At 45.4% G+C, this 23,251-nt stretch overlaps 1 protein-coding gene across 1 annotated transcript in view; it reads left to right on the top strand.

Annotated features, from left to right (window-relative positions):
* EIF3E (eukaryotic translation initiation factor 3 subunit E) overlaps window positions 1–22,628 on the top strand; it is a 52,864-nt gene extending 30,236 nt beyond the window's left edge. The window contains exons 8-13 of the mRNA XM_073590183.1: window positions 5,807–5,933; window positions 7,254–7,355; window positions 9,052–9,161; window positions 20,522–20,624; window positions 21,919–22,053; window positions 22,488–22,628. Coding sequence (XP_073446284.1) covers window positions 5,807–5,933; window positions 7,254–7,355; window positions 9,052–9,161; window positions 20,522–20,624; window positions 21,919–22,053; window positions 22,488–22,526 — 616 coding nt within the window. The 3' untranslated portion in view covers window positions 22,527–22,628. The remainder of the gene's footprint in view (window positions 1–5,806; window positions 5,934–7,253; window positions 7,356–9,051; window positions 9,162–20,521; window positions 20,625–21,918; window positions 22,054–22,487) is intronic.
* Window positions 22,629–23,251: the final 623 nt, after the last annotated feature.

Below are 23,251 nucleotides of genomic sequence, written 5' to 3'. Positions count from 1 at the left end.
ATAAGCCTAGGGTGGAAAATGCATCAGCTACTGGTAAATTTAAAAAATAAAAATAGATACCAGTAAAATTAATTGCGATATCAGTAGGTTAAATGTTTTTGAATATCCATATTGAATCAGGAGCCCCATAAAATGCTCCATACAAAATACACTCCATATAATGCCGCACAAAGGTTAATAATGGCCCCATAAGATGCTCCATACAAAATACACCCCATATACTGCAGGTTAATAATGGCCCTATAAGATGTTCCATAGAATAATTTGCCCCATATGCTGCTCCATAAGATGCTCCATAGATTATGCCCCCATAAGATGCTCCATAGATTTTGCCCCCATATACTGCTTCAAATAAAAAAAAATGACATACTACCCTCTCGTTGCTGGGGGCCAGGTGACGGTGTCCTGAGCAGGCGGGGACAACGGCGCGCTATGGGGGACAGGTGCTGGTGTCACCGCTGGCTCAGGACCCTGGCACTGGTGATATTCACCTGTCCCTGGTCCATCGCGCCCTCTGACCATCATAGCCAGAGGATGCGGAGGACAGAGCGGCCGCAGCGGTGGACCGGGGGACAGGTGAATATTGCATATACTTACCCCCTCCTCACGCGGTCTCTGCAGCCCCGTTTCTCCCACGTTCTCCGGCAGCTATTTCTTCCTTTAGCGGTCATGTGGTACGGCTCATTAAAGTCATGAATATGCGCATATTCATGACTTTAATGAGCCGTACCATGTGACCGCTTGAAGGAGGGAGCCTGAGACCGTTGGAGAAGCGGGGTGACTACAGAGACTGCGCCAGGAGGGGGCAAGTATGATCTGACACCCCCAGTATATGACTCATGTATAAGCCGAGCCGAGAGGGGGACTTTCAGCCAAAAAAAGGGCTGAAAATCTCGGCTTATACACGAGTATATACGGTATACAGGGGTTGGACAAAATAATGGAAACATCTTGAAACTTCAACAAAAGTTAGGTTAATATGGTGTAGGTCCACCTTTTGCGGCGATTACAGTCTCAATTCTCCGAGGTATGGATTCATACAAGGTGTGAATTGTTTCCAAAGGAATTGTAGCCCATTCTTCAGTTAAAACACCCTCCAGTTCTTTGAGCGACAATGGCGGCGGAAGTTGACGTCTAACTTGAATCTCTAAAATCGACCATAAATGCTCAATAATGTTGAGGTCTGGGGATTGTGGGGGCCAGATGAGAAGCTCAACTTCATTAGAATGTTCCTCATGTCATGCTTTAACGATTCTAGCTGTATGAATTGGTGCATTATCATCCTGAAAGATGGCGTTCCCCTCCGGGAACAGTGCTTGAACCATAGGATGCACTTGGTCGCCCAAAATGCCTAAATAATCGCGGGTGTTAATTCTTCCATGAAGTTATATCATTGGCCGGCGGATCTCCACGAAATAGCACCCCAGGTCATCACAGAACCTCCGCCATGTTTTACGGTTGGGAGAAGGCAGTCTGGATGGAATGCTTCTTTCGGCTGTCTCCAAACGTACACTCGGCCGGAGGTCGGAAATGGAGTAAATGATGATTCGTCTGAGAATATCACATGTTTCCACTGCTCGAGGGACCAATTCTGGAGGTTTCTACACCACTCTAAACGCTTGGAAACATTTGTCATTGAGAGCAGCGGTTTTCGAATTGCAGCTCTTCCGTGGAATCCAGATTTGTGCAGCTCCCGACTAACAGTTTTCGTGGAAACTGGGTTCTGTAGGTGTTCATTGAGCTCAGCAGTGATTTTCGGAGCCGTGGTCTTGCAATCCTCTCTCACAATTCGCTTTAGAGTCCGACGGTCTCTCTCAGTCAACTTCGACTTCCGGCCGGACCTGTGCTTTGCTGCGGACGTTTTTCCTTCTCTTTCAAACGCAGTCATTACTTTGGAGACAATACCTCTTGACACGCCAAGCATTCGGGCACTTTCTGTTACACTAGCGCCTGCCATACGAGCATCAACAATTTGGCCTCTTTGAAAATCCGAGAGGTGTGCCATTGGTATCAGGTTCTCATCAATGTTCTTCCAATTCTGCAAAACAAACAGTTAATTTACATACACATATCACATATCACAAATAATCAACTACAAAACATTTCCATATGTCACGGTTTGCATGTTTATAACATGTTCGAAGATTATGATGCCAAAACGTTAGGTGTTTCCATTATTTTGCCCAACCCCTGTATATATTTTTTTACAGTGAAAATGGTTCTCTTTCAGCAGAAGCCACATAGTAACTTGTAACCCAACAACCCTGTGAAAACACACAGACCGGTGGGGGGGTCCGACAGCTGTGACTTGCGCTGATTGGTAGCATGGGGCATTTTTAGCACTCTGAGAATGGAGGACAGTGCACACATGCCTGACCTCCGCTCCATACACTTCCTATGGGTCAGTCATCCTCACGACTGCTCCGATCTAATGGGGGTAGAAGTTCCCCGTTGGGCCGATCGGTGCAGTTCCCAGACGTCAGACTGCCACTGATTAGAAAGTTGATCAGTTTGCCCACCAATATTGGAAGACGGGAGCGTGCTCGGTATAAAGTGTGACTTGGTAGACCGTTGATGCCCCTTTGGCTCGTCCCCTGTGTGCCACTCGCTCTCTATTCTTTACCTCGCCTCTCATGAGGACTGTGATGACTGAACAAATCTGACAGGTTAGGAAATAAGAGTCGAGCATCTATCCCACCCTCAATTGCTTAAAGGACACGATGTCTGTCTGAGAATATCCTGAGTAAATGCCTCCATTACTCAGCTCCAGGAGAGCGGCTGTAAATCAGCTGTCTGAAGGGCCGAAATGAAGCGCATCTGCTGTTTCACAAGCCGGCTCTGCTCCTATAACTACTAACAAATGTGCGGCGTATCCTCCTGTCCACGGCCACGGGTAATTAACAGCAACTGATTATAAAGGATGGTAAGCGCTGATATGTGGGAAGTCTGCGCTTTCATCCCAGCGCTCCCACATCTTGTCTGTCTCATCGGCCACATGCATGGCCGTCGGGTTGAATTCGAGCCACTGTCCTGCCATGTGCGGATGCATCGCTCTAGGAAACCATTACTCATTCTGCTGGTTAGTAGCGTTTATGCTACAGGTTTTCAGACCCCATCATTTGAACAGCTCTTCCCGCAGCGCAGGTGCGCCACCTTTGACCCTAGGCTGTTTTTGGTATTGCCGCGGGAGGCGTGCTCTTTTGCTCTCGGACACTTCATAGTCTTCAGAGGTGTAGGAAAGCGGCCCTCTGTTCTCTGTGGGGGGCAGTGCCACAATAACTTCATGACGGCTGTATGTGACCACAAAGTTACATGTAAAATCTGTCCCTATCGGGAATGTGGATTTATTAAAAAAAAAAAAAGGGGACTGACCGCTTGGATGAAATTGGCATGTACCCGCATATAAGACTCTACACCCTTCCCAGCAGTGTCCTCCTACATCCATAACACGGGCTTCTTCCCACTCAGGGTTTCCCATTTAGTCTGACTATGCCTTTATAGATTTTATTTTGCAATGCATTCATATACGACCACTGGAGTGTACTTTATAAATGTTAACTCCCCATCAGAACGCTGTCAGATTCTCAATGTCCCCATTTGTAAAGGGAAACGAATGTCCACCACTGATTGATAAATTTCTGCCTATGCACAGTGTATACAGGAAGCAGCCAGTCAGTGGTAGGGGCGTGGGTTACACAGGGCGGTAGACTAGATAGCACGCGACACCTATTCCTGTAGTGATAATCTCCACTGATTTTATTGAAACAGTAATGCGCAGTAAGGGACACATCGCTGGAGTCAGGGTCTCTGTCCTTACATCATGCTACTCTTGTATTGCATAACAGAAACCTACTGACAGATTCTCTTTTTTAAGTTTTTTTTGTACGGTGGCTTGCGAAAATATTTCACGCTCCCCGATGGCTTTTTACCCATTTTGTTAAATTGCATGTTTTACATATTTTTGTAATCCAATTTTTTTTTTTTTGTGTGTGATATGCATCAGCACTAAATAGTCTAAATTGGTGAGGTGAGAAAAACTTAGACATAAATTAAATTTATGGGATCAAATAACTAAATATTGGCATGTGCATATGTATTCACCCCTTTTGCTATGAAACGCCTAAAAATTTCTGGTGCAAGCAATCACCTTCATAAGTCACATGCTTAGTGACAGATTGCACACAGGTGGACTTCCTAAGTGTCACATGTCTGTCAATATATACTTGGAAAGAACATGGTACCACAACAAACCCTCTCAGAGGGCTGCCCACCCAAACCCTCAGCCATGGCAAGCATGGCATTAATCAGAGAGGCTGCTCAGAGAGCAAAGGTAACTCTGAAGAAGCTCGAGTTCCCAAGCAGAAACTGGAACATCTGTCTACACGACCACGATAAGCCGTACACTCCATAGAGGTGGTCTTGTTTGGAGTTTGCCAAAAGATATGTGGGAGACTCGCCAAACGTATGGAGGAAGGTGCTGTGGTCAAGGGAGACCAAAATTGAACTTTTTGGCCAAGGTAAATGCCATGTCTGGCACCAAACCAACACAGCGCATCATCCCAAGAACACCATCCTCACAGTGAAACATGGTGGTGACAGCATCATGTTGTGGGAATGTTTTTTAGCAGCAGGGAGAGGGAAAATGATCCAAGTCGAGGGGAAGTTGGATGTTGAGAAATACAGGGATATTCTGGGACGGAGTTTCATCTTCCAACAAGACAATGACCCAAAGCATACTGCTAAAGCAACACTCCAGTGGTTTGTGGGGAAACGTGTAAATGTTTTGGCGTGACTGAGTCAAAGCCCAGACCTTAATCCAGTTGAGAATCTGTGATCAGACTTGAAGATCTCTGTTCACTGGAAGAAACATCTAACCTGAAGGGGCTGGAGCAGTTTTGCCTTGAGGATTGGGCAAAAATCCCAGTGGCAAGATGTGGAAAGCTCATAGAGACTTATCCAAAAGAGACTTGCAGCTGTAATTGCTGCAAAGGAGGCTCTACAAAGTACTGACTTTAGGGGGTGAGGAGTTATGCACACAGAATTTTTCAGTTATTTTGTCCTTTGTTGTTTTCTTTACAGTAAAAAGAAAACGAATTGTTCTGAGATGTAGACATGTTCTTTACATGAACTGATGCAAACCCTAAAAAACAAAACACTGAAATTTGAGGTTGTGAGGTAGCAAAACTTAAAAAAAAAAAAAAACTGCATTGGGGGGATGAATACTTTCGCAAGCCACTGTATATAACCATTCCGTTGTAGATTTTTTTGTGCTGTAGCTGCGTCTTTGTCACCGCAGAGCCGACCTCTGTAGATTCCATTACTCCGGACATTTACATGACGTCCTACCTGACCAGGAGTAATGTTTACACGGAGTTTGCACTGAGCAGAGATTCCAGCTGCAGATCAAGAGTGAGCCGTGCTCAGAGTCTCCGCTTCTCCTCACATCTGTTCGCCATCAGGTTTTTTTTTTTTTTTTTCTTTTTAGAGCGAGAAAAGAAAAACCTTCTCTTACAGATGTCCACGTGCTACCGAAATGCATCGGGTCACATTTGGCTTTTATTTTTAGGATAAATGTTACACTTGGTGTTGTAGCGCGTGAAATTGTCGATTCTACTTTCTAACAGGGCACATGTCTGTTTCTAGACAAGATGTCGTCATTTCGAGGGTTTGTTCTCCGCTTCCACCTGTAAATGGCAAATAGTTTTCCAGTGACATTCAGCCAAGTGGATGAAACGTCGTTGGCTTCCGTTCTGTATCCGGCATAACATGGCAGACTTCTTATTTTTGTGCTTTTTATCTCCCTTAGATACCTGAATGCCATCCAGACCATGTGCCCACACATTCTCCGATACTTGACCACAGCCGTCATCACCAACAAAGACGTAAGGAAGAGGCGGCAGGTCCTGAAAGATTTGGTGAAGGTGATCCAGCAGGTAAGGGCCACTACCGCTTGCAGTGCGGCCTTCACGTTTCCAGAGCAGTTTAATGGGAAGGGGACAGTAGATCCATGCTGGCTGAACCACGAGGAGCACGGATCAGACACCGGCTGCGTTATTGCAGCCATGAAGGTTTCATTCGGAGATGCCGCAGCATTTCAGAGAAAGCTTACTTTGAAAAATCAGCTTGGGTCTATGCTTCTCAGATGACTAGTCCAAGGACGGCACTTGCACCTTTACCATAAGCTGACCGGTCTCTCCTTATGTGCTTGTGTAGGGAGATACCGGTCAGTATACGGGAGCAGGAAGAAGTCTCCTCGGACTCATCGTCAGAGATACATAGTATCTGGCTTTTCAAAGTATATTTTCTCCGAAACTCTTTAGAACACCTAGATGGCTGCCAATAATGTGGTACCAGCAGCATGACTCTCATAGATTCCCTTGAAGAGCTGAAATCATGAGTTCTTGTTGCGGTAAGTAAGCACTAGTAATGAGCGAATGTGCCCGGATAAGATATTATCCTCCATGCTCGTGTGCTAACAATGTCTTCGGTATGCTCGAAAAATGTTTGAATACCCGCAGCTGCATGTCTCGCAGTTGTTCGACAGCGGCAACATATGCAAGGATTGTCTCTGTTGCACAATCCCTGCATGTGTTGCGGCTTTCGAACAGCAGCATAGACTCAAACATATTTTCGAGCACGCCGAAGACACTCGTTTAGCCCCCGAGCATGCTCAGATAACACTTTTTCCGAGTAAGTTTGCTCAGCACGAGCAGCTGCATAAAAGTATCTATAGAATTGGATATGTTGTGCGCAGTCACTTGGGACCCCCACCAGCCAGACAATAAAGGGGTGTAAGCTTTTGGACTGGCATTTCATTTTGTCTGTACAGGCCACTGATGGGGATATACAAGCTGATCCCGGGGATGGGAGAACTCGTCTGGTTGCTTACCTTGATGGTTCATCTGTTCTCCCCTTTGCCAAATACAAACTGAAAACAAAGGCTAGCAGTGGGCAATTAAGATTTCCAGACAACCGTGCTCTTCTCTTCTAATCTGAATGCTCCCTGCTTCTCGGTGTGAGACCATTATGCCAGTAGTAGATGGAAGCTGTAGATGGAGGATGACCTGTCTAGTGGGAATACTTAGTCATTGCAGATGTTGCTGGTAAAATGTCATCAGGCTGATGTGGCAGACCGGTGCGACCATTGCCGCAGTGAGCCTGTGCCGCAGTGAGCCTGTTCCGCCCTTTGTCTGAGGCCTGTGCTCTTAGTTATCACTCTCCCTTTTTTTTTTTCCTTTTTCCTACCCTTACAGGAATCTTATACCTACAAGGACCCCATCACTGAATTTGTGGAGTGTTTATATGTTAATTTTGACTTTGATGGGGCTCAGAAGAAGTTAAGAGAGTGTGAATCGGTAAGTGGCCACAGAAATGATGGGTGGGTGAGTGGGTATGCCGGCACTGACTGGATATTAAACCATAGACTCACTGGAAGGTCTGTAGGTTAGTTATTGGAGTGAGCTGGAAATCCGTTTCTGGAAACGCCGGTGACCGCCAGTGTCACTCCCTCGTCAATGAGTCTTTTTATTTGTTCAGTTTCCTGCTCTTATATTGATTCCCTTATTTAAGGGGTTGTCTATTACTTTTATATTCATGGCCAATCTTTAGGATAGGTTATCAATATCCGATCGGTGGAGCTGCGACACCTGGCACCCCTGACGATCTTCTGTTCCCAGGGCCACCGACAGCTGATGCAATCTGTTGCTGCTGCATAGTGGCTGTGGCCGGTACTGCACTTCCGCCCCTATTTTAATAAATCGGAGTGGATCTGCAGTACCCCGCTGCGGCCACTATACAGTTGGTGGCGCTGGGCTGTTGGGCCATGGAGATTTTTAGCATTCTAAAGATGTTTGTCATGAAGAGGTGACTTTAGGAGAAACCACATGTTGTATTAGTTTTTGAGCTATTTATATTCTTGTTTCCTGGCTTTATTGCAAACAGCAGAAAGTTTGTACATTTTCCTAATAAGCCGGATTTGTATTGGGGAGAGGGTGAAAAAATGTTAATGAAGTATTGGCGTCAGCAGTGGTGCCTGCATGTGAGCGCGGTGGCCTGCGATCCACACTGCCTGTAGGGTTGGTCCCATGTTCTGCAGGTAGCAGAGCTCCGTAACCTCTCATACAAGCCGTTTCCGAGCATTATTGGCCCATTCACCACATGACGGGCGGCTGCTGTCGGACCCAATATGTGTAGGAGGCCGTACACATGAATCCAGTGCTGTAATTGGAAACATATGTCCCTAATTTACAGGCCGGGCGGACATGTGCAGGATCCGCACTTGTACATAGGTGTCCTGCTCAGCTCTACCCGGTAGCTTTGATGTCAGCCGAAGAAGCATTCAGCTCCTGTACGTGTAACGAGGCAATGTAAATCACAAACACTAAGGCCACAGCTACTAGTAATTAGCCGGGGAGTTATTGAAGTGGAGAACTTGTAACAAACTCATTAATGGCAGCGACTCATGAGTCATCAGGCTAGAAACATGGAGCTCTGCAAGGACTTAGTCACAAACGTGGAGGTTGTTTGTATAACCCTTCACATAAACCCACGTATGGGAGCAGATCGGCCCCAGGGGCCTTCACGTCACAGCCGGTCTGTGCCCTTGTAACTCATGTCCGACCCCTACTCCCCATAGAGAAGCTGAAATGCTGCAGTTTCTTGATCCACAGCTGATCTTGTTTTTCTGTGTCATCCTTGCATCCCACCAGCATGGGGAAGACATTCTCCACTTGGAAAATAATGATGGATGATTCTTCTGATTGCGCCGCTTCCACTGAGAATATTTAATCCTGAAGCTATTACATGTGTGCACGGTGGAAGGAGGGTGGGTGGCTGCGACGGCCCGCTGCCGAGCCCCATGGATAAGGCTTCATAGGAATGTTGCAATTCCACAACATGTCGCCCATGCGGCTAACTGTAGCATTGCTTTTTTGCAATCTCTCTCCACTTGCCCAGGCTGGAGTCACCATCTACCCCAGGCCGATCCATCGGGCAGATCACTCCATTTGTTTGTTTTTTTTTCTTGCTAACCCTTAGCTGTCTATTTCCTAGGTGCTGGTGAACGACTTCTTCCTTGTGGCATGTCTGGAAGATTTCATTGAAAACGCCCGCCTTTTTATATTCGAGACCTTCTGCCGCATTCATCAGTGTATAAGCATCAGGTAAGATCTCGCCGCCTTACAGCTCCGTCCCTGTCTGGCACCGCTGATAACTGAGGACCATAAACTGCACTCAGTTGCATAACATAGGGGGGAGATAGAACAATTGGTGGTTTATTGGCCATGTTTAGAATATTTATTTTTTTTTTTTTTGCCAAAAAACATTTCTGGTAAATTGATATAAACCACAAATAATGGTGGTAATAATGTAATAGATGGACTTACACGGTTACCTCTGCAGACTGGGCACTGGCGCCACTTTTAGGAACTGTTTGTGTCTATGCCGTTGGACTCCCACTGATCATACCGTTGTTAATCCGGCTTATTGGCACGTTACTTGTTAAACATCCCTCTGTTCTGAAGAATGGAGGGATTTTCAGCATTCTATAGTGTATAGACCATTGCCTGGACTTTCGGCCACTGCCACAGTCTGTGCTTGGTAGTCTCATAGACATGGAGGTTCATTACAAGCTAATCTATACCGCTTGTAAGCGCTGCTCTGAATCTGGTGAGACCTAATGATCTGCCGAGCTTCAGTGTCTCTGCGCAGCTCCGATGCCGCAGAGGTAAACCCGACCTGGGCAAGCGCAGCGTTTCGGACAGTTGTGCGGTTGCTCCAAACTTTAGATCGGGATTTCGGCTTTTTCCTCTGAAAAGGTGTGAGGCTGAGAAGAGCGGCGCTCCGGGAAATAGAACACTGAACAACCCACTTAAGTCCAAATTCTGTCATTGTAGCAGCTGATTCCACTTCCATCTCTTCCATAATCCTTTCACACCGAGGAGAAGAGGAGGGCACACCCGGTGATGGAAAGTTCTGTTGGAGGAATCAGTCAGTGGTTGGATTTTTGATGTCTCTGGCCATCAGCTGTACATCTAATGCTCACGTGTACCCAGCGTCCAGATGTGAGCGTCCCGGGCATCGCGGAGGTGTCCACGCCACATCTGGCTGCTGGATGTCCTGCCCTTTAATTACACCATCACGATTAGTCAGATTTGCTGCAGTCTTTTTGAGGTTTCCCGGCGATATACGGCCGTAGTAGAGAAGCAGCAGATTGGGTTTGTTAAATTCTCAATTCTTCGTCTTTCTCATATCCGCCCCCCAACATAACGTGATAATGGCAGCCTTATCTGTGGATGCCTTGTTCCATCCCGTGACGAGGGGCGCTGGGCTGATCTCTGTTATTTTAATTATAGAGCTGCTTGTCATTTACTCGTTACTGCATCTTTCCAGGAATCACTGAGCCTGGGGTAGTGTGTATGCACTTGTTCCCCAGAACGGCCTCTATACTCAGTGTTCTGTCCCCTGTGATCAACATCCGTCGGGGGGGGGGGGGGGGGGGGGGCTTCAGATAAGTGCTGCAGCCGCTAATCTACTGGTGCACACAAACTTCGTCTAGGCCATGATTGGCTGCAGTGCTCATGTGCGGCGATGACTTTTTTTTTTTGTGATTTTTAGGATCTCTTGGCCCAATATTAACCCCTTCCCGACCTGTGACACAGCGTATGTGTCATAAAAGTCGGTGCCAATCCGACCCATGACGCATATGCTGTGTCATGACTTCAAAGCCGCCCTGCGGGTCGGGTGACCGGGGTCACGGAAAGGTCACCCAACCTGCAGTGACAAGACCCTTTGTGCTTCACCACAGGGAGGGTGGCTTGCCCCCCCCCCCCGTGGCTACGATCGCTCTGATTGGCTGTTGAAAGTGAAACAGCCAATCAGAGCGATAGTAATATTTTATCAATGAAATTTAATGAAATATTATAATCCAGCCATGGTCAATGCTGAATTAGCATGGACATGGCTGGAGACACTAAGTTACCCCCTCCCCTCCCCCCCCCCCCGCCGACTAACGGCGCCGATCGGCCGCCGCTGTCACAATCTGCCCCCCTTCCCTCCGCTCCCCCCCACCTTCCGATCCCCCCCGGTGTCCCGGTCCATGGGCGCCACCATCTTGGAAAATGGCGGGCGCATGCGCAGTGCGCCCGGCGGCAGATTTTTTTTTTTTTTTAAATTTTGATCACTGAAACTCTCAGTGATCTAAATTAAAAAAAAATTAAATCACCGCCCCCCTAATCACCCCCCATAGGGACAAATAAAATATTTTTATTTTTTAATAAGGGTTAGAAATAGGGCTAGGGTTAGGGCTAAGGTTAGGGGTGGGTTGGGATTAGGTTTGTGATTAGGGTTACAGTTGGGATTAGGGTTAGGGGTGTGTTGGGGTTATGATTAGGGTTGGTATTAGGGTTAGGGGTGTGTTGGGGTTAGGGTTGGAGATAGAATTGAGGGGTTTCCACTGTTTAGGCACATCAGGGGGTCTCCAAACACGACATGGCGCCACCATTTATTCCAGTCAATTTTGCGTTCAAAAAGTTGAACAGTGCTGCCTCCATTCCGAGCCCTGACGTGTGCCCAAACAGTGGTTTACCCCCACATATGGGGTATCAGTGTACTCAGGAAAAATTGCAAAACAACTTTGGGGGTCCAATTTCTCCTGCTACCCTTGGGAAAATTAAAAAATTGGGGGCTAAAAAAATAATTTTTGTGGAGAAAAAATAATTTATTTTCATGGCTCTGCGTTATAAACTTCTGTGAAGCACTTGGGGGTTCAACGTGCTCACCACACATCTAGATTAGTTCCTTGGGTGGTTTAGTTTCCAAAATGGGGTCACTTGTGGGGGGTTTCAACTGTTTAGGCACATCAGGGGCCCTGCAAACGTAACATGACGCCCTCAGACCATTCCATCAAGTCGACATTTCAAAACGTCACTACTTCCCTTCCGAGCCCCGACGTGTGCCCAAACAGTGGTTGCCCCCCCGACATATGGGGTACCTGCGTACTCAGGACAAACTGGACAACAACTTTTGGGGTCCAATTTATCCTGTTACCCTTATGAAAATAAAAAATAGTGGGCTAAAAATCACTTTTTGAGGGGAAAAAAATATTTTTTATTTTCACGGATCTGCGTTATACACTTCTGTAAAGCGCTTGGGGGTTCAACGTGCTCACCACACAACTAGATAAGCTCCTTAGGGGGTCTAGTTTTCAAAATGGGGTCATTTGTGGGGGGCTCCAAAGTTTAGGCACACGGGGGCTCTCCAAACACGACATGGTGTCCGCTAACGATTGGAGCTAATTTTCCATTCAAAAAGTCAAATGGCGCTCCCTGCCGTGCGCCCAAACAGTGGTTTATGACCACACATGAGGTATCTGTGTACTCAGGAGAAATTGCCCAACAAATTTTAGGGTTCATTTTATCCTGTTGCCCATGAGAAAATGAAAAAACTGAGGCTAAAAGGAAATTTTTTACGGATCAATTTGTGAAGCACCTGGGGGTTCAAATTGCTCATTATGCATGTAATTAAGTTCCTTGGAGGGTCAAGTGTCCAAAATGGGGTCACTTGTGGGGGAGCTCCAATGTTTAGGCACACGGGCTCTCCAAAAACGACATGGCAAACGCTAAATATTCCAGCATATTTGCCATTCAAAAAGTCAAATGGCGCTCCTTCCCTTCCGGGCCCTGCCGTGCGCACAAACAGTGGTTTATGACCACATATAAGGTATCGGTGCACTCAGGAGAAATTGCCCAACAAATTTTTGGATCCATATTATCCTGTTGCCCATGTGAAAATGAAAAAATTGATGCTAAAAGAAAATTTTTGTTGGAAAAATTAAAATGTCCATTTTTTCCTTCCACGTTGCTTTAGTCCCTGTGAAGCACCTGAAGGGTTAATAATCTTGAATGTAGTTTTGAGTAGCTTGTGGGGTGCAGTTTTTAGAATTGTCACTTTTGGGTATTTTCTGCCATATAGATCCCTCAGTGACTTCAAATGTGAGGTGGTCCCTAAAAAAAAATGGTCTTGTAAATTTTGTTGTAAAAATGAGAAATCGCTTGTCAACTTTTAACCCTTATAACTTCCTAACAAAAAAATATTTTGTTTCCAAAATTGTGCTGATGTAAAGTAGACATGTGGGAAATGTTATTTAGTAACTATTTTGTGTTACATACCTCTCTGGTTTAACAGAATAAAAATTCAAAATTTGAAAATTGCGAAATTTTCGCCAAATTTCCGTTTTTTTCACAAATAAACGCAAAAATTATCGACCTAAATTTACCACTAACATGAAGCCCAGTATGTCACGAAAAAACGATCTCAGAATCGCTAGGATCCGTTGAAGCGTTCCAGAGTTATTACCTCATAAAGGGACACTGGTCAGAATGGCAAAAAATGGCCAGGTCATTAAGGTCAAAATAGGCTGGGTCATGAAGGGGTTAAGGGGGTTTTCTTTTATGGAGCAACCCCTTCATCATACATATAGTATACCGGATTAAATAGAACTCGGACCTGATGTAGCTGGAGTATTTATCTGAACTAAGCCTTTTATTGGTGAATCGCTCTGCCTTTCCTACTTTTTACATCTAGTTAAATCTTCTGAGAAACCGCATAAAATAAGTGAAAATGATCCAATAACAGTGAAGCAATGTAACAGCGGAGCCCTGACACCTGTACATTGCTGCGGTCATTCTGACACTTCAGCAGAGAAAAGGGGATCAGTGGCTCTCCTGATGTATGGATAGGATGTCTCTTATTTTATTAGACCGTTTTTCACGCAGTCGTCCCTCTGTTCTATCTCTTGGAAGTGTACAACTAAATTGACAAAGGAGAAAAGATGTCTGGGAGTGGACAAATCGTGAACCCTGAGTAAGACCTTAAGGGCGAAACGTGTTGGTTTTGCTGACTGAGCCGTCCAGTCTATATTTGTGTTCTTAGAATGAATGTGAAGACTTTAGACCTCTCTCTGAGTCCCAGATATCTTTTCATCGTCTGAGAAGCTCACGTGCCCCTGCTCCTGTAGGAGGATTATCCCACAAGACTGAGGAGCTTGAAATCCACTTTCTCTGCATAAATTGACAAATAGGCGGTACTATCCTTGATAGGGTGCGTCCAGAACAGTCCATGTCCATTCATTTTTGGCCATACCAGATTGTGTCGGCATTAACTGGTAACTCCCAGTGTCTATTGGGAGTAAGGGAGGAACAGAACAACCTCAATGCAGGAGAATATATATGGAAAAATGCAATTATCGGTATCCGGAGAGGTCATTGTTCTTCTGAATTGTGAACACCCCTTTAACGTTGTATTTCATATCATCTTTTTGGCTTTATTTTTCTTTTTTTTTTAATCATGGCTTTGTCCTGTTTTCCTTTTTTTTTTTTTCTTTTTTTTTTTTTAAATATTTGATTAGAAGAAAATAGAATAGATAATATTAGTTGTGCGAGTCCATTGATCCTTCTCCACACTCTCGACTTTCCCTTTAGTTTCCACCCCCCTTTATTAACCCTTGAACCACCGAGCTTTTGCTCCAGTGTTTTCTGTCTGCTGGTCATGATATCATACTCATGAGAGTGAAACAAGGAGAAAAAAAAGGTCTATTTAGGAAACTCGATCCAAGGCTGGAGCTCCTGAGTCAGGGCCGTGCGGCCGCTTTATGGTTTCTGTGCTTACATGTCTGGCGTGAGAGTGCATTGTCTGCTCCGGCCGGGAATTACTCACTGTTTGTGCAAGAAGCAGTAATTGTGGGAGAAAGCGGTGACTGGTCGCTCGCTGGGTGACTGGTCGCTCGCTCCCTCGTTTGCATATTCGTGTCCACCACTAATTAAGCAGTTGCACAAGGTCGGGAGTTGCCCTTGTATTAGCTGTCAGGAAACGCTTGTGTGTGTATCCCCGGTGTATTTTTAGGTCCTATGACGCGTCTGTAAGAATTCAGGAGCGTGACCCCCACTGGTATGGAATGGATGTTGGTTTAGGGAGGAGGAGGGGGGGGGTGGCCTGTGATGTTTTGGGAACAAGTGTCGTGACAAAGAACATCAAAGCCGACATCCAGCTGCCGCTACCATCTTACTAATTAACTTAATAAGAAACACTTCTCCAGACCTATTATCTCACAAGTCTGGACAGAATTTGGAGAATCGGGAGCAGAATGCGACATTGGATGGCAATAAACGGCTGGTGGTAGCGATGACTTGAGGGGGTTAACCCTGAGATGCCTGGCGGGTTACACGACTGCGAGATGAAACTTCTGTCTCATAGTTTTCTCCTGCAATCAATACCTTTTGCTATTTGTTAGATGACTTTTTAAGAACCTGTAGTTCTATTTTCTTAAGTGACAGCATGTCCGGCCTTTGGATTTCCCACCTACCTTGATATTGCAATTCGGTTGGCTCTCATTGGGGGCTGGGCTTCTTGATATACCACCCCTTTAGCGTGATTGACAGCTCTGACTTTGCAGGTGATAATTGATAAAAATAGTAGATGGGAAGGGGCACATGTCATCTTATTACGAGGGGAGGACATTCAGCCTAGACATTTTCATTAAAGGGAATCTGTCACCAGAAGTTGGCGGGCTATTCAAATGACCTGTGTCCGTTCCGATGGGTGGTGTTTCTTCTTTTTTTTTTTTTTTTTTTTCTCCACCCCATCCACGGCCCCCGTCCGCAATCTTTTCCGGAATTAAGAGTTGCTCTCCTCCATAGTCTGTGCGTGCGCAAAGCAGTCTTGCCTTCGCGCACGCGCAGTATGCGTTGCCCAACTGTGGGCAAAGCCGAAAATCATTACTGCACATGTGCTAGCACACTATGTCCCGGAAGCATTTCGCTGTGTTCCGGGACATAGTGCATCGGCGCATGTCTTTATTGTCTGTACAAGTTCCCTCTAAAATGTGAAGTGCTGCAGAATATGTTGGCGCTATAGAAATACAATTATTATTCTAGGATACAGGACCGTGGAGTCGGAGTCGTGGAGTCGGAGTCGTGTAGGTGGAGTCGGTATAAAATGGACCGACTCCTAAAATATATAATAAATTGGGTACAGTAGTTCAATGCAGAATGTGCGGAATATTTTTTCATAGGAATTTGGGAAAGTTATGAAATGTCCTGTAAATGGCTGTTCTGTTCCTGATCTAAGGCTACATTCACACAAGAACAGGTTCTTGCTATTGTAACGGACAATGCTTCAAACATAAATACAATTAAATTGATGAATGAGTGTAATGAACAACAGCTAGAAGAAAATTTAGGATTGAGTATGTTTGAGATGGAAGGCCACAGTGCTGTTCATGCAACTGAGGAACAAACAGATATTACAACAGAAGAACAGCAAAATTATACTGTAGAAATAGATGATCTTGTTGAAGCTGCTTCAAAACACTTTCATATTCATCACATGCGCTGTGTTGTGCACACGCTACAGCTGCCAATAAGAGATAAAGCTCCGTTACAGGTATCCATGTCCCAGCGATCCTACCAATGATCCGACGTGGATGGGATCGCTGGGACATCATTAGCTGATCGCTGGTGAGCTGTCACATAGACAGCCCCTCCAGCAATCAGGACCAGCGAGCAAGCTGGTTTCCAATGTAAACAGCGGGTATCTAAGAGCCGCTCGGTGATGCGTTCTGGCCAGCAGGAGACCAACTATCAAAAAACGGCCCAGGGCTTTTGAGCACGATCAGCAATACTCGGCCGGGGGGGGGGGGGGTGGCGGTCGCTGATCCATGTCACACACAGCGATGTCGCTGGCGAGATCGCTGTGGCGTTACAAAATCAGTGATCTCGCTGGCGATATCGCTGTGTGTGACGGAGCCTATAGTCTGCAAGAGGGACCTGCTGGAAATCTGATTGTAGAAGTGAGGAAATTGGTTATTGCCGCCAGAACCCCTAACATTGATTCCATCTTGAAGAGACGTGCTGGGAAAGGGGCAATTGTCGTTCAAGCCACTCGGTGGGGCAGCACTTATTTGATGATTGAGCGATTGCTTGAACTAAAGCCGTTTCTTATAGATATGAGGAACCCTCAGGTAACCCTAAATGAAGGTCAATGGACACAGGTGGCTGAATTGAAGGAATTGCTTAATCACCCATTTACAGTGACTAAAAAATTACACGCTGAGGATTTAACTCCTGGCATTTTCATAAGGGAGTGGAAGAACTTGCTATTTTGCCTGTCCCAAAGAGGAGGTTTAATCGCAGATGGCATTTCTGCTTCAATGAAATGGAGAGAGACACTGCTATTGGAAAATAAAATTTTTCTGGCAGCTGTTTATGTGGACCCAAGTCATCGTATATTGCTTGATGATCAACAGCTTACTAAAGGAAAAGAAGCTCTGACTGAGATAAGTTAGGATGAGTGGCCTACAGGAGAACTGCCAGGCGCAAGAGGACTCGGGTCCTGCCAGTGCTACTGCTGCCATATCTTCATCCTCATCAGATGAGGAGTTTGACTTTGACAAGTATTTGGATGACATGGAGCAGGCAAAGCGTTGCTGCAAGGAAAAAGATTTCACTCCGTCTCCTATAGCAAGCAGATTGACCATATTTCAGCAAAATGTTTCACTTGCTCTCAAAGAAAAAGAAAAATTCAACCGTTCATCAAAACTGACTGTGCATGAGGCAATTAATTTATACCTGGAAATTTAGAGATGTTGCCCGTGTGGTTGCGGCTTTGCCTCCAACCCAAGTTAGTGTAGAGAGGTTGTTCTCTAGCCTTAAAATTATTAGGTCAGATGTGAGGTCATCTATGAAGGAGGATCTGATGGAGGCAATTCATAGACTGCACAAATGTTATTTAGTATGTTTTTGTTGAAAACTGATTTTTACCTCTTACATAGTTTTACTACAGTGATATATATATATATATATATATATATATATATATATATATATATATATATATATATCTCTACACACAATATATGTAATCGATATTACATAGTGTATTACATATTTACAATTTTACAGTTTTTAAATATTTTTTAAATATATATTCTGTTCTATCTAAATATCTTGATTATTGTATCAAAAAAATGATTAAATGTCTGATGTTCACATCGTACTACAATACATTTTTCACTTGAATATAAGCAATATATGTGGGAGTTGGTGTAAGGGAAATTGAGGAGTCGGAGTCACAGGTTTGGCTTACAGACTCCACAGCCCTGCTAGGATAGTGGGTCTTCGACATCACGCTCTTTACCCCCACAAGTGACTTTATTTTAAATATCAGAAAATAATTTAAACAATTGGCTTTCTTATATATAAAGGCTTTAAGCGCACGCATACGTTTGTAAAGCATGTGATCCTGCAGATTATAATAAACGCACCTTTTGTTCTCTCGCTATATCAATGCTTTGAAATTTAAGGGTATTCAAGCCTAAGAGAGGAAGGGATCTTAAAATGAAAATTCTAAATAGGGGATCGTTCTGGATTTATAGATTGCACGGCAGGATCTGATTTTACAGTATAATTCCTTGTATTGTATTTGTATCTTTATTTTTTTTATTTTTTAGGGATTTTCAATTTGTATCATTCAATTAATTTATTTTTATTTTTTTTTGTGATCAGGGACTTTTTCTATATGTTCTGTGTCTAGGTAACCTGTGGGTTAAAATTCTGATTAACCACTTAATTTCATTCACCTGTTTTCTCGAGTCAAGGGCTCTTTATATATAAGACCTGTTGCTGAAACACGTCGGTTTCATCGGTGTGAACTATCTGTACAGTGACCCACACTGGTTGCAAGATTTTTAAATGGATTACCGCATTTTGCGGATTATAAGACACACCTCAAATTTTGAGTAGAAAAATAGGGAAAAAACTTTATTTAAAAAAAAAAAAATAAAAAATGGTGGTGCCTCTTACAATCTATGTCTTATTGCTTACTGGGGATGGTGGCTGTGGTGATGCGGGGTCCCAGGGTCGCTGCTGGGGGAGGCAGCAGTGGCACTTTGCTGGGGGGGTGGCTCCACCCGGCATTTTGTGAAAGCCCGGAGCCCCCCTGCACATCCATTACTGCGATGCGGTGGCCTCTGGGAAAATGGACACCGGGGGCAGCGCATGCTTAGATTGAGATCTCTGCAGCAAGATCTCGTGACGAGATCTCATTGCCAAGTTCACAATCTGAGCATGTGCCACCCCGGTGGCCATTTTCGCAGAGGCCACCGCATCGCAGTAATGGATGTGCGGGGGGGCTCCAGGAAAATGGCCACCGCGGCCGGCCCATGCTCGGGTTGAGATCTCGGCAACAAGATCTCAGGTGCCGAGATCTAATTTTCTGAGATCTCGGGACGAGATCCCCAGCGGCCATTTTCCCAGATGCCACCGCTTCGCAGTAATGGATATGCAGGGGCCTCTGGGCTTTCACAAAATGTCGGCGGGGCTCCTCCGCAGCACAGAGCACTGCAGCCTTTTTCACCCGCAGCGGCGCACATCTGAAACACCCTCTCATCCCAGCCTGCAGCAACATGCCACTCTTGCCTCCTCCAGCAGGGACCCTGCTCCACCGCGGCCAGTAATGTATTTCCACATTATAAGACACACCTTCATTTTCCCCCTAATTTGGGGGGGGGAAAGTGCATCTTAAAATCCAAAAAGCACGATTTTTTTTTTTAACCTCATTGTCGGAACTGAGCTTTTTATCGCTGGAGACCACTCTATTCCTTCCTGCATAATGTAGAAATAGAGTGAGGAAAAATTAAGTACGCCCCATGAATCAATGGCACCTTTAGTAGCATTCTGACTTAGATAATAGAATGGTAGAGTTGGAAGTGACCTCCTGGGCCATCTGGTCCAACCCCCTGCTCTAAGCAGGATTCACTAAACCTTCCCAGACAGATGTCTGTCCAGCCTCTGTTTGAAGACTTCCATTGAAGGAGAACTCACCACTTCTCGTGGCAGCCTGTTCCACTCATTGATCACTCTAACTGTCAAAAAGTTTTTTTCTAATATCTAATCTGTGTCTCCTCCCATTCAGTTTCTTCCCATTGCTTCTCGTGTTTCCTTGTGCAAATGAGAATAATGATCCCCCTACACTGTGACATCGTTTGAGATATTTGTAGACAGCTATTAAGTCTCCTCTCAGTCTTCACTTTCGCAAGCTAAGTATTCCCAATAATTCCTCCAAAGCTGGTGTGCTTGGCATCAAGTGCCTGCGGCATGATCTGGTTTTGGATAGATGTCCTCACATATCACTCTATAATACTAATACTTTTATATACAAAGGAGTCCTGTGGCTGCAAACCCGGCCCCAGTCATCTCCCCTCCTTGAGGTGCTTGTCCTATAGAAGTACACACAGCTATAACTTTGAGGTCCTGGCCTTCTGCTGCTCTGGGATCTTGGTGGTTGCACTTTAGACATTTGGCTGTAATAGATGTGATGAGAGATCTTCTGAGATCTCGGAGCTGCTTGTACCGGCCGTTGTGACTGCTTTTTACCATCAGGTGATGCACAGTCTGTAAGTCATAAAGGTTAGGCTGGTACCGGAGCACCTTTACCTCCTGTAATGACCCCTTGCATTTCCCATTTGCAGCATGTTGGCCGATAAGCTGAATATGAGCCCGGAAGAGGCGGAGCGGTGGATTGTCAATTTAATTCGAAATGCCAGACTGGATGCCAAGATAGACTCCAAATTGGTAAGATTTTACCTGGATGCTCTGAGGATTTCAAAGTTCCTCCAATGATGGAGACGCAGCTGTGAAAGTGTGCTGTCCTCATCGATCTGCTCAGAATTGAAGGGCCTAAAACACGTAACACAAAATCTCCCCAAACCTTAGTTATTTTTCACCCCTGAGTGGTATAGTGCATGCTCTACAGCCACCGCAATCTTATGTTTTGCCTTGCTGAGTAACAGTGAATGACTCCTGTCGTTTGTTAATATTGTTTAAAATGGTTTCACCACTTATAGATATGTATAAACACTGCGGACTAATCTTTTGTAGCCCACTGATCCTTATCACGCCGCTGCAAGTCTGAACGGGGTCTGACGAGCGCTCCTCTGCTCTTGTCCTGGCACCAAAGTGTTCACCTGAATTTCATGAATACAGTTGAATATGGGAATATAAGAACCAGGGTGTCTCGGTTCTGTGTGAGCCTGTAGAAGTGAATGGAGCTCAGGTCAAGCCGGGGCACCACCACTCCATTCACATAGAGAGTCCCAGCAGTTTCCCCTCATCGAGTATACATTTACCCTCGCTCCTTTGGATCACAGTAGGACAACCGGTTTAATGTACTTGTGCATCTGGTGTGTAATACACATCATGTCCAGTCGCTATTGCAGCTTAGGTGTTAGCCGGTGGCTGCAGATCTGCTGTATACACACACGTGTCCTTACGCAGCCCCTATATACAGGGATGTCTACTGTGCACTTTACCTGCATTAGTCTCTGGACATCTGCCATTATCAGGACAACCCTAAGTTCTGCTGTCCTTGAAATTATCTCATATTGGCCGGAAATAATATAAGGTGCACTGATCGTGACAAGGCTTGCACAGTGCGATACTTTCACTAGTGTATTTCTCACCTCTATAGAGGGAGTACACATTTGACATTGATTTTGAGAGGCACGTCTACACTTCCCATTACATCACAGGACAACCTGACCGTGCCGCATCCTGCCTAGGCAAGGGTGGGGAGGAGGCATATCATCCTTTTAACTTTCAGCTTTTTTCTCTGTCAGGCAAGTCATTATTTTAGATATAGTGGTAGTTCAGATGTTCTATTTTAAACCCATAGCGTCATGCCTCCCTCTCTTATGCAGCCATATACCACTTATTGTGAAGCTTCGCACCTTGCATCATTCAGAAATGCAAAGCCGCCCCTCTCCGTGCACCGTCCTTTGATTTACATATGGCCCGAACAGCCTGTTCTCCTAGACGGCTCATAAATACTGCTGGTCACTGCATAATGTGCCTCTTGCTTTTATTTTAGGGTCATGTTGTAATGGGAAACAATGCCGTATCGCCCTACCAGCAAGTCATCGAGAAGACGAAGAGTCTGGCCTTCCGCAGTCAGATGCTAGCCATGAATATAGAAAAGAAGATGAACCAGAACACCAGAACCGAGGTAAGAAGAATGAGCGTAGCATTAAGGGCCTTATCCGTCACTGCAGCTCCGTGCCAAAGTCTGAGGGACAGCCATAAATCTGACTAAACAGGACCGATTTCTACATTCTAAAACTGGTCCTGTTACAGAAAGGCAGTCGGTTCGGTCATTGCACCCAGGAGGTCGGTCAGTTCGGTCATTGCACCTAGGCGGGCGGTCGGTCGGTTCGGTCATTGCACCTTGACGGTCGGTCGGTTCGGTCATTGCACCTAGGCGGTCGGTTCGGTCATTGCACCTAGGCGGTCGGTCGGTCCGGTCATTGCACCTAGGCGGTCGGTTCGGTCATTGCACCCGGTCGGTCGGGCGGTTCGGTCATTACATGCACGATAACGTCAAAGATGGCTTGGGGATGTTCTACCAGCAAAGGTTTCATCTTTTTTGTTTTTCTATTTCAGGCACCAAACTGGGCGGCTCAGGACTCCGGCTTCTACTGACCACAATCCTGTAATATATATTATATTGCGTCTTACTCTTTCCCGACTCAGTGTAAGGTGGTTACAGTATGTTTAGAATAAAATTGGCTACGTTTCCTTTTACCAGTGTCTTAAAGAGTTCGTTTATTACACAAGTCAGTCCTCATCTTTCCTATTTTGGTTGATATGAAAACATTTATTTTTTCAATATTCCTTTTGTTACTGACAAACATCGTTTTTTTTCTGCCCTCTCTGGTATAAAAGGCACCACCCTCCTACAAAGATGTGACACAGTGGCAGTGTTGTAATGTAGGCCCCCTGCCAAATTACCCATAGGTGGTACATGCGCACTCCCCTTTCCTTTGGAAGTTTTCTCATGTGTCCACGATGGATCGGCTGGACTCCCACTGTCTGCACTCCCTTCTGTATGTTGGCATGTCACCGCCAGTCTAGGACGTCGCTTACAAGGCAGATATATTAGTGACAATCCTGTGTGGAGACACGCCGGGTGCTTCATGTCACATGGCCCTAACAGGACTGCTTAGTAGCCTTATCCGTTAGACGCCGCACAAAGGAGTTGTTGTACTGGAAGAACCAATACATTCAATCACTCACTACATGGACAACCTACTGATGTTTCTGTGAACTGTGTAATGCTTTGTATCGCCTGTGGGGGCACTGCAGGATTCCTCCACAGATAACAGCTGATCGCTGGGGATCTCTTCATTAGAACAACCAGGGGATCC

This window comes from Dendrobates tinctorius, unplaced genomic scaffold (assembly GCF_039654945.1).
Source record: "Dendrobates tinctorius isolate UK_male_01 unplaced genomic scaffold, ASM3965494v1 ptg000116l, whole genome shotgun sequence".
Lineage (NCBI taxonomy): Eukaryota > Metazoa > Chordata > Amphibia > Anura > Dendrobatidae > Dendrobates > Dendrobates tinctorius.
This window is presented reverse-complemented; position numbering and strand designations above follow the sequence as displayed.